This window comes from Cucurbita maxima, unplaced genomic scaffold, assembly GCF_002738345.1.
Source record: "Cucurbita maxima cultivar Rimu unplaced genomic scaffold, Cmax_1.0 Cma_Scf00012, whole genome shotgun sequence".
NCBI classification, from domain to species: Eukaryota; Viridiplantae; Streptophyta; class Magnoliopsida; order Cucurbitales; family Cucurbitaceae; genus Cucurbita; species Cucurbita maxima.
This window is the reverse complement of record NW_019272028.1, coordinates 5,438,178-5,455,330: the sequence shown is the minus strand read 5'-3', so window position 1 is coordinate 5,455,330 and position 17,153 is coordinate 5,438,178. Positions and strand designations below refer to the sequence as shown.

The window sequence follows — 17,153 nt, the reverse complement described above, 5'->3', positions numbered from 1 at the left end:
TCCCCCCCCCCCCCCCCCCCCCCTTCCTATTTGAGAAGTTGTTAATCGATCACACACTGATCCATAACAATTTCACAAGCTCGAATCCCATCATACATCTACCACTAAAATGCATTGAGTTTCTTTTAAGGATTGCAACATGTTACCGGATACAAAAAGAAGCATAACATTAGATTTAGACGGTTGCTTAAAAAAATTAAAATTAGGATGGTGAAAGAGATTAATGGAAATATTGTGATGTTATGTACCATTGTAAGACTGCTGCCTAAGCAATGAACTCAAGTGCTTGAGAGATAAGGTTTCATGATCCACCACCAAGATATGAAGTTTTTTGGCAAAACTAGGGAGAGAATCAGGGACCCAATGACCCATCTCCTAAATTTCCCACAGAGGGGATGAAACTTCTGGAATTGAGAGGAGCTGAGGGAGCAAATTTTGGAGGAGAAAGATGAACAACCAAAAAGAAGAGATAAATTAAAAGTTTAACAGGCAGAGATACAAACAACACACAGAATAAAGAGAGAGAGTGAGGAGGAGAGAGAGAGGGTCAGGTGCTTAGTGAAATCATCCATGCAAAAGCAAGAAGAGAAGTGACAATTAGATGAGAGTAACCCAAAACTGAAAGTGTCTTAGGAATTGAAATTTATATCCGCGGAGTAATTTTACAAAACTGAGTGCTTCAAAAGAAACAAAAAGTAATGAAAAAGAAGAAATGTGATATGGAAAGACATTAAAAGAAAAGAAAGTCAGATCTTACATTTGAGAGCTTCCAAAAAGGATTGAAACGATGAAGAGGCATGGGGTTGAAGGCAACACCTTGCACTATTTGGAACAAAAACTGAGACATTCATCAACACGTAGAGGGCAAAGACAAAGTAAGAAGTTATTGGGAGTGAGTTTGAGTTTAAAGGAGAATACTTGTGGCTACAAGGATCTGAGTATCAATGACAATGAGGCAGCATATATTATGCCAAATTTGGATGGATAAAGATGAATAAGGTCAGACTTGTAGTGATGATAGTCATAGGACACAGAAAGAGGACAAAGGTAGAGAAAGGGGGAGGGTATCCCCACTCGGTGTGTACCCTCCCCCCTCGAGTCCTTGGTTTCATCTCCTATTTTTCTAATTCCACGTCTTCTGTCTCTTTGTGACTTCCTCTTTCACTCTGAAACTAGCTTTACATGCAGAGATGAACCATACCTTTGACTTTCATCTCTCGCTTGTCGTTAATTTTGGCCCCTATCCCCAGATTTCTCTTGATTTCTCTCTCATCCCATTTAATTCAAATGTTTAATTCAAATCTTAAACTAATTTTGTACAAAATTAGTTTAGATTCAAACCACTTTTAAATTTTTTTTTTCCATTCATCTATTAAAATTAATAAAATTACTCTTTCTGTATTTTGTTTAAACTAATAAGTTTTAATAATACCCATAAAAACTTTTAAAATTATCATTAAACTTTAAACTTTAAAAAATGTTTCAAGAGTATCCTTGAGTTTTTAAAAATTTGGAGATAATCTATGAAATATGGTATAAAAAAAATTAAAATTTTCTTATAAAGGTGAAGGAGGTTAAATGTCACGTTTAAAGTATAAGATTATTTTTTTAATATAGTAGGAATATTTTTAAACTTTTTTAAAAATTTAAAAGAGTATTAATAACGGATATTTTTGAAACACTATTCATCAAAGAATATTTTTGAAACAAACTATGTTTTTTAAACTTTTTTTTCTAATTTAAAGTTGTAATTAAAAGTCGGGAGTAATTTTGAAAGAATGCACTAAACATATTTTTGTTAATTTACCCTTTATTTTATTCTCAAATCTATTTAATTTTAATATTTTTATTGGTCTATTAATAAAAATAGATTTGGTTTTGAAATGATAAATAATAAAATCAATAAATAAATAAGATTAAATTAGGATTTGACTAATGGATCCAAACCTCTTTTACCTCGATAAATAATATCAGATGAGAGTGTAGGTTAAAAAATTATTACAATTAAAAATAGAATTAAGTGTATCTGTTATTATAATCCTTATATATATATTAGTTTTTCTTTTATTTGTTTTAGTCTAATTGTTTTTATTATGATATTAGGTTTGTATTTTGATTTTTTCTTTTCCTTTTTACCACTAATATTTTATGAATTTGTTCTTATTAAATTTTTGGATACTAATTTACAAATTCTAATAAAATAATTTATGATTTTGAATTCTAGAATAATATTTTTGATATTTAAATTGTTTAAAAATATTTGTAAAAAAATCTTAAGCTTAAGTTGGTTGAAAATATTTTAAGTTGTACTAATGGAAGATAATAAACTTTTAATGTATTGAATTTCATCGTTTCTAATTTATGGTCTTCTAATTCTTATTCTCGTATATATTTGATTTGAAGGTTAGACTGTTGTTTTAGCTTCCTAAGACTCTTCAATCTGTAGCTAAAGATATATCTTTAAATTCTAGTTTATCGAAGATTCAATCTACAAAGTGTTTCGATATTTCTCCGTGGCTTTGACTTATTAATTTTGGGCTCAGGCCCAAATTCTATATTAACAAGCTTAATAGGTATGTTACACATTATTGAGGATTCATTAATTTATACCATCCATTAGTGATCCATATTTCATTTATAATATGTAATTTTATGATTAATAATAATGTGATGATTTGTGATGGACCAAATAATAATGAGAGCCTAAGAAAAAATGATTGGAATTAAAATATAATATATTTCTCTTAACTTCAATTAATGTCAATTTAATTAAATAAATAAATAATTTTGGTTTTTTTTTTTTTTTTTTCATTTGACCCACCCTTTTAAGGAAAATGTTTATTAAAATATTCTGAAATATAATTGACATAATACTTTACTACACAAGATTCACATGTATACACATGGACCTACTGAATGAGCTCGTTAGTGTATTTCTTAAATTTCTTTATAGATGCATGCTCACACATTTGAAACTATATATATATATAAAAGAATCCAATAATATGTCGTGAATATACACATTCGTACAATACATGATTGGAGAAATAATTAATGACTCTATGAGCATAGAACCTCTCAAATGTTCTTATTCATACTTAAAGTCTTCCTACCATACTTCATACTCAAAGTTATAATAAAAATGTTTGCTTAATCCATCATATTTATGGTGTGTGAGAAAGTTTTTTTATTTATAATCAAATAAATTGAACATACCTATAGTAATAAGGTAAATATCTAAAACCTTATAATAAAATATCAAATATGATTTATATACTCAACTATAATTTAGTATTAAATACTCAAACGATCTCTTTATACCATACTTTATACAACACTTTTAGTCCAAAGTGGGTGTCTGGTATATATATAATCATTACGTTTAATTTTAATCAATAGATATGCATCAAACAAAATTAGTCCCATCTAACTTTTGAATTAAAAAATAAATAAATTCACTTACCTCCAAAGTTAGATGACACCTGCAACAAAGCCACAGAAACACCTGCTGCAAAGAAACAGAAGAGAGAGAGGGGAACGGAGACTTTTCCGGCGACGTCGAAAACCTCCATTCTGAACCCAATACCAAGTACTCCCACCAGGAAAACCCTCAACGGCCTTAGTATATCCACCCAGAGAGCATTCACGCCGTGCCTCGTCATCGTCACCGTCGGAGAGAGTGGGAGAATGCCCGATCCACCTCCACGGACTTCCAACAACCACGAAACGTCGTGGGAGAGAGAAGGATAATTCGACAGAGAGATAGGGAGAGAAAAAGGGAGGAAAACGACGTCGGAAACCGTCGCGCAGAGGAGAGAGAAAATGGCGCCGGAGAATCGCGTTGAGTCGGGTAAGGAAGACGAATCCTATGGATCCGGGTCGGACCCGAATGAGATACCCGCGGCCCAACCCGGGTCTTCAGAAAACCCAACCTGCAGCAGCCCATTAAATCCGACGGCTGATGTGTCATTCATGCGGACACCACACTCATGTAGACGGCCCATGTGTCATTCATGCAGACACCACACTCATGCAGACGGCCCATTAAATCCGACGGCCCATGTGTCAGTCATGCAGACACCACACTCATGCAGTCGGCCCATTAAATCTGACGACCCATGTGTCAGTCATGCAGACATTCGGCCCGTTAAATCCGACGACCCAACACGCGTGTTCGTTTTGAAGTTCGTGACGCGTCGCCTCCCGAAGTCGACACGTTTCGCGCATGCAACCGACGGCCCTTCGGCCCAGTAAACCGACAGCCCATCACGGGTTTCCTCGCAGCCTTGACGCGGAACGCCACCCGACACGCTTCCTCTCGCACAGAGACACGTGTCGCGCATGTGGACGCCGACTCCTTCGACTTAACGCGGCGCGGCTTCTCGGCTCAAAAAATGCGTGTTCGGCTCGTATAGACATGTAGTGTAAGGTTTCATAGGTTTTTGATCCTTCTGAACTCATTGGTGACCCGATATAGGACTCTTATCTCTAAATTTAAGTTAATTTATAATAGAAATATGAGTTATTAACGTTAATAAGATAGAACTTTCTAACTTTCTCACCCGAGTCTAACTCCTAGCCACCTTGGAGGAGCTCTTGAGGAACAAGAGCTTACGTTAGTTAAATTAGGCCAACCAATTGACCTTACTATAGGTTAGAATAGAATTATTTGCATGCAGCTTTATTTATGAGCATGATGGTGTATGAGTATGATTATGTATGATATTTTGATGATGTATGAGTATGATATTTGAGCTGTAATGCATGTTATATGTACGTGATTTATGTTTCGATGCATGAGGTACATGATATGTTTGATGCACTTGATGGCATTATGATGAGTACGATAATGTTTCTATATTGAGCATGTTATATAATGATGAGTGTCATGTTGCATAATGTCGTTAGATCGACATAAGATACAATCCTAAGAGCATGAGAATGATATCAATATAACTAACCAACGAGTATGTGTTAATGAATATGAAACTTCATACACCTTAAAGTTGTTCATAAGATAGGACGAAAGATAATTTTGTTTGAAGTCCTGGTACTCATTCTGCCTTGCATTGAATAGACTGGGTATTCACCTTATCAATATCTCAAATCAATGATGGATTTTTTTTTAGTGCTTAAATGGGGCACTCGATTCGGACCGAACCTTTCTTTTGTCAGGCTACTGTTCTCTATCAACCTTTTTGATTACATGATGTATTTTTCTGAAAAACATTGGCACGCGTGTAAACGAGGTGCTCTATCAACAAAGAGATGAGATTAGAGTTGTGTCAAAAGAGATGATAAGATGGATTTAGAGCAACCTCATGCATATTGTATGCTCATAAGTATAGGGATACTTCTCCTAGAGATAATGAGTGTGGATGCGCACAGTATGACGAGCAGGGTATTCATGAGGAGCATGACACTATGGGGTTCCGCTCACCTCCGAACGTCGCTACAAATTAGCTTGACTAGAGGGTCTAAGGAATGTGCGAGCGCCTTGGGGATTCACACTCGCACATGTGGATCGTGTGTAGGGAAGTATTACACATCCAATTTGTATGAGACTAAAGGTCACCCCTAGATTTGCTAGAGATAGGTTCTAAATCATGATTGCATTAGCATGACACCCATCGTGGGGTCAACTTACTGAGTATTTCTTATGTGTTCCATATTATTTTTTCGGGTAAAGGCAAGGGGCCCATGTACGGTTGATGGCGACATCGTAATCAAAGATTGTGGCACGTGCATAGAGTAGTTGCATAGTTGAATTCCTAGTCTTAGGTTAGAATAGGATGTTTGCATTTCATTATTTAAATTATTTCCTTTGTAAGTGTTTTTATTTTAATTTTTAATTCTAGCGTTATGTTTTGAAACACGTAAGTTCGACCGTGTTTCTATTAGATTGAAGGGTTATGAAGGTTTTTAAATTTTCTACTATTTACGACAAGCATTTAAGAGTTATATTCAACATTTAAGAGATGAGCATGAGATGTTAGTTGCGACTCTTGTAAATTTAGGGTCATTACATATTGGATCATGGACTTCGGATTAGAATCATTGTAAGGCTATATGTGTGGGTTGCTATTTATTTGTTTTTTGAATTGCACGAGTGAATAAGACTTTAGTAGCCGATCTAATATGCCTACTATTTTTTTAGACGTACCATACAAGAAGCTAAAAAACATAATTTCACCCGTTGAAATTTAATTCTTCTCATATAAGGTAAATAGGTCTATAATGCATAAGATTAGAGACCCGGCTAAAATTCTTATGTTGCGAATATGTGTTATCACAAAGTCGACTATATTGTTAGTTGAGTCATCTAAGCAATAATCCCTTCATAAGGCAAAAGCAAGAGGAGAAGCTAGCAAGTACTGAATGGATGAGATTAGCCCATTGTTGAAAGAGTCTTCGATAGAATTGAAATCTATATCCACTAATTTTACAAAATTGGGTGCTTCAAAAGAAACAAAGAGTGAATGAAAAAGAAGAAATCTAACGTGGCTAAAGACATTATAAGAAAAGTAAGATCTTACCTTTGAGAGCTTCCAAAAGGGATTGAAACAAGGAGTCGGCAAGAGGTGTGGGTGAATGGGCAACACCTTGCACTATCACAGAGCAAAAACATGGAGGGGGACATCCATCTAACACGTAGAATACAATGACAAATAGGAAGTTCTAGGGTGAGTTTGAGTTTCAAAAGAGGATATTTGGTGGGTACACGACTCTAAGTAGAATCTGAATAGTAATGACAGTGAGACAGCATATATTATATATTATACCAATTTTTGATGGATAAAGATGAATAAGGCTCCGCTTTTTGTGATGATCATCATAACTGTAAGAGGATAAAGATAGAGGACAAAGGTAGAGTAAGGGGGAGGGCACCCCCACTCCTTCGAGTCTCGGTTTCATCTCCTTTCTTTTTCTAATCTCACCATTTTATGTTTTTATATGGCTTTCTCTCTCATCTCACCATTTTATGTTTCTATATGGCTTTCTTTCTCACTTTGAAATTGAGACGTTACATGCAGTGACTTTGAAATTTGGACATTTCATGCCGTGATGAACTTTACTGTACCTTTTACTATCACCCCAATCTTGCTTATAGTTATTTCTGGCTGATTTCTCTCTACCCACAATTCAAATCTGGAATTAATTATATAAAGAAACTAGTTGAGATTCAAATATATTTTAACTTTATAAGTTTTGATAATACCCTTAAACTTTTAACAAAATCTCAAAAATACTTCTAAATTAAAAAAAAAATATATACCTTAATTAATATTTTTTTTCTAAAATACCCTTAAACTTTCATAAAAGTTTTAAATTGGTTGGTAAAATTCTTTAAAATCAAATTATTATTAAATTAATAAAATTTATTCTAATTATATTTTTTCAATCTCGACTAGTGAATAATAATAGGTTATTATGATTTCGAGAATATAAAAAATATATAATATCTAATCAAAACTGAAATTCTTTATTAAAAATTTAATGAGATACGTTAAAATGATGACATTAGTGGATTAAGTTAAAACTGATATATCATTCAGCTTTAAAATGTATCATTAAATTTTTTAAAAATTGGAGATAATTTATAATGGGTTGATAAATAGTAAAAAAATTAATTTTTCTATAAAGGTAAAAGGTGTGCTACTTTCAAATTTTCATGAGTATTTTTTAAACCTAATAAGATATTTTTATCAGTATTTTTTAATTTTTTTAAAAAGTTGAAGAGTGTTTTCTAAAATATCTTAAACTTATATAAATCAACCGAAAATGACTCTACACTAAATATATTTAAATTGGACATGAAAAACTAAAATTGATTGAACCTAAGCTGAAACAATTGAACCGAATGGATCGAAAGTTAGATGACTACAACAAACAAGCTGAAATTGATTGAACCGAAGTTGAAACAATTGAACATAGACAAACGAAAGTTAGATGCCTACAACTAGCCGAGGCAAGCCGCACATGAGCCACACAAAAAGTCTGACGACGCTGGATAGTTGTGATGAGACCAAGGTGTGCATGGGCTTGGGCCACTATTTGGGTAGTTGATGGACTGGACTTTGGGCGTGAGGTGTCTAATAGGATGGGCCTATTAGATCATGGGCTTCGGATTAGGATTATTGTAAGGCTATACGCGTGGGTTACTATTTATTTGAGGTTTTGGTTTGATGTGACCGAGTAATTTATTTTCGTAAGGATTGTAATTAATTATTTAAATTTTTATAATTTTTTTTATTATCTATTCTCTAAAAAATCTACTACCATAATCTTAAATTAAAACAATGAGTTTGTACAATATTAGACTATAAAATATTTAAATCTTTCTCTATAAATACATTAATGGAGTAAATTAGTTTCACAAAATGATCTTATGTGACTCCATCTGAATGTTGAGTGAGTTATGAGCTTTTGGCTTGTTTTTTTGAATTGCATTGGTGAAAATGATTTTATTAGCCGATTTAATATGCTTACCATTTTGGAGACTTAAGCATAAAAATATAATTTCACCGGTTTAACCTTTAATTTTTTTTTTTTTTTAAATAAAACTAAAGTCGATTTTAATATTTATGTTGCAAATATATAATGTGTTATCTTGAAGTCAGTCAGTTATATTATTAGTTGAGTCATCTAAGTGCATCAACAACCAACCTACATGAGTAATATTATCAATATCATAATCCCATCATACATTTTACCAATTCTAAATCATAGACCTTATTAAACACAACTCTTGAGTGTGCTCTTGAAGAGATTACAAGACACTCTTTAAAACTTCTACACTTTGATTGGTGGAGAAGTATTTATAGTGGATACCAAACAATATAGACTAAACATTTTATTATGTAGACCAAACATTTTATTTTCTATATTTATTCCTAAAATATATAGATAATGGAGGCATACGATTATTAAGGTATCACTCTAATGTGCTAGTGCTAGTGAGGTCTTTTAATATATCTTCCCATGCTACATTCATACACATCTCAACCTCTTCTCGAAGGAATCACTATATATCACCAAATCACTTTACACATTTTGTTCCACATAAACGAACTACTCTTTCGGGCTAACGGTGTTAACAATGAGAGTATCTTAGAAAAATCATGCATGAAGCTTCGACTTTGGTGAGAGACAAGAGTTTACGATCCAAATCATGCATGAAGCTTGACTTTGGTGAGAGATAAACTTTATGATCATAGATTTTTGACAAAGCAAAGGAGAGAATAAAGGACACAATAACCCATTTAATGCATTTCCCACCTTGAGAGATGGGTTTAAACTTTTAAATGTCAAAGAAACTGAGATAGCAAATTTGGGGGAGAGTGATGAACAACCCAAAAAGAAAAGAGACAAAAGTTAAAACCTCAACATGCTACATAGAAAGAAGAGAGAGAGAGTCACTGATTGTGCTGCCTAGTGAAACTAGCTTCATTAAAGCAAGGCAAGAGGATAAGCTGACAATTGCTGAATAGATAAGAGTAACGCTTGAAAGAAGAGTCACTGATTGTGCCTAGTGAAACCGAGCTTCATCAAAGCAAGGCAAGAGGAGAAGCTGACAATTGCTAAATAGATAAGAGTAGTGCCTAAAAAACTTAGTTGGAATTGAAATTTATATCTACTGTTTGTCGTAAATTCACAAACTTTGAGTGGTTCAAAAGAAATAAGGAGGGAATGAAAAAAAAGAAATCCAACCTAAAAAGGCATTAAAATAAAAGTATGAGAGCTTCTAAAAAAAAAGATTGAAACAAGGAAGATGCAAAAGGTGAGGATAAATGGGTAACACCTTCTACTAGAGCAAAAACATGGAAGGAGACATTCATCAAATACCCAAATGAGAATACTTGGTAGGTACACAAATCTAAGCACAGATTATGCCAGCTTTTGGACGGGTAAACATGAACAAGGTCGACTTTTTGTGATGATAGCCATAATATAATAGGACTGAGAACGAGTCCTTAGTTTCATCTCATTTTCCTATTATATGCAGTGATGAACTGCTCTGCACTACCTTTTAACTTTTACCTCATTTCTAGCCCTTCTTCCTAGCTTTTCTCTCTCTTCTAAACCATTAAATCTTGAACCAATTTTGTACCAAAAATAAATTAGTTGAGATTTAAACTCCGCACCATGTTCCACTTATTTAAAATTAATAAAAATGAGCCACACAAAAGGTGGAGGACGAGGATAGTTGTGATGAGCCGAAGGTGTGCCTGGGCTTAGGCCACATATATGGCCAGTTGATGGACTGGGCTTTGGGCGTGAGGAGTCTGATAGGCTGGGCTTATTAGGTTCATTGTAAGGCTATACGCTTGTGTTGCTATTTATTTGTGGTTTTGGTTCGATTTGACCCGACAGGATGCTCCTGATGTTGGAATTTATGTGTTCTTAGCCTTGCAAATAATTATTTTATTTTAATTTAATATTAAGTCTTAAGGATATTAATGTAACCGTGATTAACTTAAAAAAGTATTATATTTAACTAATAACTTAAAAGGTCTATTGTATATAAATATAAATTGAGTTTGATGTTTTATTTCAGTAACGTTATTAATACGATATATTTTAAAATTATTACAAATAATTTAATCCAAATCGTTGATGTAGAGACATGTGAGTGGATGTATTTTATACAATGAGTTTGGATAAAACTAGACTATAAAATATTTAAATCTCTATTTATAAATACGTTAATCGAGTATGACTTTGAATGTTGAAAATTATATAATTGAAAGAAAAAAAATTAATAATAAAAACAATTACTTGAATTATTTATTATTTATTGATCAATTTTAATCCTTCCCTAACAGGGACCTGAAATTAATCCTTGTAAGCTCATAAGTAAAGCAAATTAAATTAATCCTTCCACGGTCTTCACTGGGCCCCACTCCCAATTTCTCTCTTTTTTTTTCCACCTAATAATGAAAATTCCATTTTGTAGTAATTAAAAAAAACATAAATAATTATTTTATGATTATCCTAAATTTAAAAAAAAAAAATTGAAATATAAAATTTTAAAACTACTTTATGCTTTTGCTTACATTTTGAAAATATTTCTTAAAAGTCAACATAACAATTCTTTTGAGTTTTATGTTTGAAAATATCAAATATATTTTTTTTTTTGTTTTAAGTTTAAATTTAAACCTTAAATTTTGAGTTTGGTTCACTCCGTTTTCAACCTTTTAATAAATTAATGATTTTTAATAAAAAAATTTCAAAAATGGTTCGGTGTATTATATATAAAATATAATTATATGATTAATAAAAATTTAAATATTTTATTTTGTTTTTAATAATTTAATAATCTTTTATATTTTCAAAGTGGAAATGCTCTTTTGTAAGACTTTGCTCAAATAATGAGTAGAGAAATAGATACAACAAATTTTGGAAGAGAGAGATGAACAGCTCAAAAAGAGAAAAGACAAAATCTCAACACACATATGAAGAGGGACATAAGATGAAGAAGAAGAGATAGTCACATAGAAGAAGAAGGCAGGGCAATTGTTGAATAGATGAGAGTAGCCCATAGCTAAAAGAGTCTGAGTTGAAATTGAAATTTATATTAGGGTTTGAAGTAATTTTATAAATTTGGATACTTCTAAAGAAGAAACAAAGAGTGAATGAAAAAGAAGAAACGCAACGTGAAGACAAAAAAAAAAGGAAGTAAAATTTTATCTTTGAGAACTTCCATTGAAAAGGAGGCAAAAGGTGGGGTTGAATGGACAACACCTTGCAATATGAGGAGCAAAAACATGGAAGAGGGACATTTATCGAACACATAGAGGGCAATAACAAAGTAGGAAGTTGCCGTGGCAAAGTAGGAAGTTGTAGTGGGATGAGTTTGAGTTTCAATAGAGAATAATTGATGGGTACCCGAAAAGAGTATAAATGACAGTGAGACAGCATAATTATGCCAATTTTTGGATGGATAAAGATGAACAAGGTCCAAACTTTTTATGATGATACAGCCAGGGCATGTGTACCCTCCCGTCTGAGTTTTTTTTCGCCTTTTTCTCTCTAATCTCACAATTTTCTATATTTTTGTGGCTTTCTCAAACTTGAGCATTACATGCAAGGATGAACTATCTACACTACCTTTTAATTTTTACCTCATTTCTGGACCTTCTTCCTAGCTTTTCTCTCTCATCCCACACCATTCAAAACTTGAACTAATTTTGTACAAAGAAATTAGTTGAGATTTAAACGCGGTAGAATGCTCCACCCATTTCAAATTAATAAAAATGAGGCACAAGAAAAGTGGAGGATAGTGGATAGTTGTGATGAGCCGAAGGTGTGCCTGGGCTTAGGCCACATATTTGGGCAGTTGATGGACTGGGCTTTGGGCATGAGGTGTCTGATAGGCTGGGCTTTACATTTAACTTCATAAATCTGCAACTTTTAAACTGGACCTTATTGAATTTGGGCTGGTTGGGCCACAAAACTTGGACCTTCAAAGAATTAGTGAAAAAAGCCCACTTCGTAATCTGGACGATGTCTGATCTCTTATGATTGTAGCTATAAAAAACCGCTCCATATATATATACATATAGGCCCATGTTTTTAGTAACATGGACCGTTTTTTTTTTTAATATCATTGGCCGGTTTGGTTTGGGTTTACACTAACTTTTTAACACTTTTTAACACTAACTCGAAACCCAAACCTAACCGGTTCGATTTTAGAAAAATAATCCAACCTAACTCACAATGTTATCTCAACCCAGCTCTTATGATTCAGGTTAGTCGGTTGGGGTTCTTGAGTTCATTGTACCCACCTACTCTTATGTATTTGATAACCAAAGTCATTCTTTAATAAATGATCAGGAACGGAAAAAAAATTGAAAGACATTCACTCGCAACCCATCACAAAAGTTGGTTATAAATATTAAAGGTTCGTAATTTTCATAATAGTTTTAAAAATAGGATAATATAGGGTGGGAGGGTATTAACTACAAAAATGTTGAATTTTTGGAACCCAACCAAAAAAAAAAAAAAAAAAACTAACTCAATGGAACATTTATAGTTTGGGTTGGGTAGTTTGAATTGGTGGAGTTCTTAGGTCATTTGAACACTTCTAAATTTGATTTACATTAAAGGTGCAAAGGTTGATGATTGCAATGTGTCACAATTGCACTTTATGGAGACATAATAATTGATTGTGCGTCCTTTACTCTTACCACTAAGTGAGAATCAACCAATTCGAATTCGTGTTGACCTTAACCTAATGGGGTAGAAAGATGTTGAAAGTGAGTTTGAAAGCAATGTTTAAAGTAATATTATAGGGTAGCAAGCAAGAAAGGCAAGAAATGGAACAAAAGGACTTAGATGGTATATAACTTTAGGTAGGAAGAAATGACGACTAGTTACATCCCTCTATAGTACAATTTGAGTCATTTCAAGTCTACTGGTCATAGACATGATTTTGTCGAAATATCATACTCCGAAATGACAATCTAATACAACACAAAAGTAGCAAAGAAATACAACACATATATAATGGTTTGGGGCATGCGATGCAACCACGAGAAGCATGTCTTGGATAAGCATGAACGTGACACCATTTCCCAATTAATTGGTTGACGTTCCTATCAATTGTCTGATTTATTCAAACTTAACTATTTGATGTGTGGTCGACTTCAAGTTGTCGGCGCATTTCCAATTGATTATTGCAACTGGAACCCTTTCCATTTGACCAAGGGCGGTTGATACGATGTGTTCACTCGGTAAAGATCTCTTCTACTTCTGTTCCACTAGTATCCTTCATCGTGATAAGAGGGCATGTCACTTCATCGCGCTTATAGTTTTCATCGTCAGGGTAATTTGGTCTCAAATTATTGACATAGATAACATGGATTTCATCCATTCAAGTAATTGAAGCCGATATAAAGTCTTCCCCACTTTTGGAGAGACAATTTTTTCTCTCTACACATATAGTTAATTTTCTTCATGCTTCTAAAAAAAATCAATTTCAAGTGAGTTTGATGTTCTTTCATGGTCAAACTATAAATCACTATGTCATCAAAATATACTACCACAAATTTATCAAGGTAATCGTGGAAGACTCAATTCATCAGTGTGCAGAATGTGGTCGTAGTGTTGGTAAGGTCAAATGGAATGACTAGGAACTCGAAGGCCCCATGTACCTTGTGAAGCAAGTCATCTTAGGTTCATCCTTTTCAGTCATTTGGATTTGATAATACCTGAATCTTAAGTCGAGTTTCAAAAAATATCTTGTGCCATGAAGGCGATTGAACAAGTTGGTAATGATGGGCAGTGGATACTTGTTGTGGATAGTAATCTTATTTTGAGTGCGGTAGCTAATGCATAGGTGGAGACTCCCATCTTTGTTCTTCTAAAACAATATTGGGACTTCGTATGGGGCTTTTGCAGGTCTAATGAAACCTAGCACTCAGAGCTCATTGAGTTGTTTTCGTAGTTTGTCAAGCACTGGTGGGGCCATTTGTACCCATTCTTGGCCGGTGGTCTCACACCTGACAATAGCTCAATCTCATGGTCTATACCTGTACATAGAGGTAGTTTTTTCGGTAGGCTCTCAGACATAACATCGCGTTATCTTTCCAATACTCTTGTATCTTTGTCACTACATGGATGACTATGAAGGTGGACTCATTACGAGCTAGACCCTACTTAAGTTGGAGGGCTGATATCATCTTCACCCCTTTAGGTCGTTTAATGCTTGTTTAGACGAGAGTTGGGTTGGTTCCTATGATAACTAAGCATTTGGCCAAGGGCATAGGGATGACCTTGTGTTTAAGTAAGAAATCTATCCCGGATACAACATCAAAATTATCCATTTTGACAATCACAAATTTAGTATGTCCACTCTAAGTTCCTAGCTTGATGATGACCCTTTTCGACACTCTTAGAATGGTTAGAGTTGCCGAATTGATGCCTCAATGCCATTTATATTTAGTAATTTGGCTTCAGCTTCTGTCATGTCATGAAGTTATGAATGGCCTTAGAGTCGACCATAGTGCTCTTGGTCAATCTGTGGTTAGCCCACACTTCTACGTACATAAGCCCTCTTCCAACTAGCTCCTTCAGCTTTCCTACCTTCTTTCGGACTGTCAAAAAATACTTTAGGGGCTCCATATGTGGGTTGTCAATGCTCTCAGAAGATGTTCTCTCCGCTTCGATTGTCTCGGGACTAGGTTTAGACTTTGTCCCCAATGGGGCTTGGAATGCTTGAAGGGTTTCTCTCTTGGGGAATTCAGATATTCTATGGGTCCCGTTACATATGAAGCAAGATGGGGGCCTGATTATAATTGTTTCGGTAGGGTCCTCTTTGTGAGTATCTTTGTTTGGAGGGCCTATTGCTCGCCTCCCCCACTCTTAGGGGAGTTAGCTCAGTTGTTCCTGCCGCCTCCACTTGAGGAAGGTTGACTCTGTCTCTCGTCCTGAGATTGTTTGTTACCTAAGTCAAATAACTATTCAGATGCAGCGTAGGCCGAAGAAAGGTCTTGAATTTACTGTTCATATAATTTTGACTTTGCCAATGGCTTCAATCCTCCGGAAAAGTAGAAAATCTTGTCTTTTTTTGTTTTTTTTACATATCACAAATATCCAACATCAACACTCTAAACTGCTGGACGTATTCTTAAATTTTCTACATGTGTTTTAACTCTCTTAATTTCCTCTTAGCATGGATCTCAATATTTTCTAGAAAGAACTACGAATGGAGTTCTTGTTTCAATCTTTTTTAGGTATCTACAGTGCATCAACCATCTTGAATATCCATATATTTTGTTCTCCAACACAACTTTGCATCCTTGTCTAGGTGCATTGTTGCTAACGTGATCATTGTTTCATCAGTCACTGTGTATGTGGTTCGAAAGTATTGTTCTAGAGACTTAGCATTTCGAGCCCCACAAAAGGGATTAAATTCTAGCATCTTTATCTGGTTGAATTGAATTGGCCCCGTGCAGGAGCTTAGTCATACTTCCCATGGTGACGTTCAATCTAGCACTCATGTCTACTATTTCTATTTCAACCTTGACCATGTCGAGGACCGTCTTGACGTCTTTTGAAAGTTTGGTGACAACTTGAATGATCACCTTCTTGGAGTTGTCTAATCCATCGACATGCTTCTCTATCAAGACAATAGAGCCTGTTGAGCTATCTCGACGTTTGAAGACACCAGATCTTGTGAATTTTTCTTCTAGGTTTTCAACCTATGGGCATCCCATCCAAGCTCCCTACCACCATATCAATCATGTCGGTCTTGGCAGCAAGCTCTTTCACGCGGTCATCCAAGAATTGAATGTTGTTAAGGGCTTCTTGAAGATTCTGCATCTGATTTCATGTTGGGACTTGTTTAGTTGTTTTATTGTGGACATGTTTACTAAATCGTTTCTAAAAGCCGATTTCGCTCTGATACCGACTATTACAATTGCACTTTCTTGGGATGTTTACAAGCAATTGCGTGGCACTTACTCTCAACACTAAGTGAGTCAACCATGTTTGAAAGCAATGTTATAGCTTAGCAAGCAAGAAAGGCAACACAACGACTTAAATATCATATAATTTCAGATAGGAAAAATTGATGACTAGTCCATTCTCAATAATACATTTTGAGGCATTTCAATTCTATCAAGCATAGCCATAATTTTGCTAAAACATCATATTCCAAAATTACAAGCTAATACAACAAGAAAGCAATAAAAAAAATATATACTATATATATATAACACGAGTTTGACATGACATGGGCATACAGCCACATACAACATGTTTTAAATAAACATGCCCGACTTAGACAGGATACATAAAAAGTAAAGCATCCCCAACAGTTCTTTTTTATAATACAAAGCCAAAAAGCTTTTCAAAAGTGAAAAGTAAGATAGGTGGAATCTCCATGTTTTCAAACTTCTACTGTGCCCAAGTCTTCATAGTTAAAACCAAAGATTTTATGTTGCTTTATTGACATCATTGAGAGAAAAAGATAAAGCCTTTATCTTGAAATTTGATTGATAATATCATTGTTGATTAACCCTTTTGCTATAATTAACACTTTTTCTTTGTTTACTTTAATTTAGTTAAATTTCCCTTTAATTAGCTACACATCAAGTCTACTAAACAAGAAAATAACATGTATTGAAAATAAATTATGATAATTAAGT

General features: G+C 34.1%; 1 protein-coding gene across 1 annotated transcript in view; it reads right to left on the bottom strand.

Moving 5' to 3' along the window:
• The window catches only part of LOC111487593 (two-component response regulator ORR26-like), a 3,335-nt gene extending 2,839 nt beyond the window's left edge, over positions 1–496 (bottom strand). Inside the window, exon 1 of the mRNA XM_023135042.1 lies at positions 249–496. Coding sequence (XP_022990810.1) covers positions 249–372 — 124 coding nt within the window. The 5' untranslated portion in view covers positions 373–496. The remainder of the gene's footprint in view (positions 1–248) is intronic.
• Between the last annotated feature and the right edge of the window lie 16,657 nt (positions 497–17,153).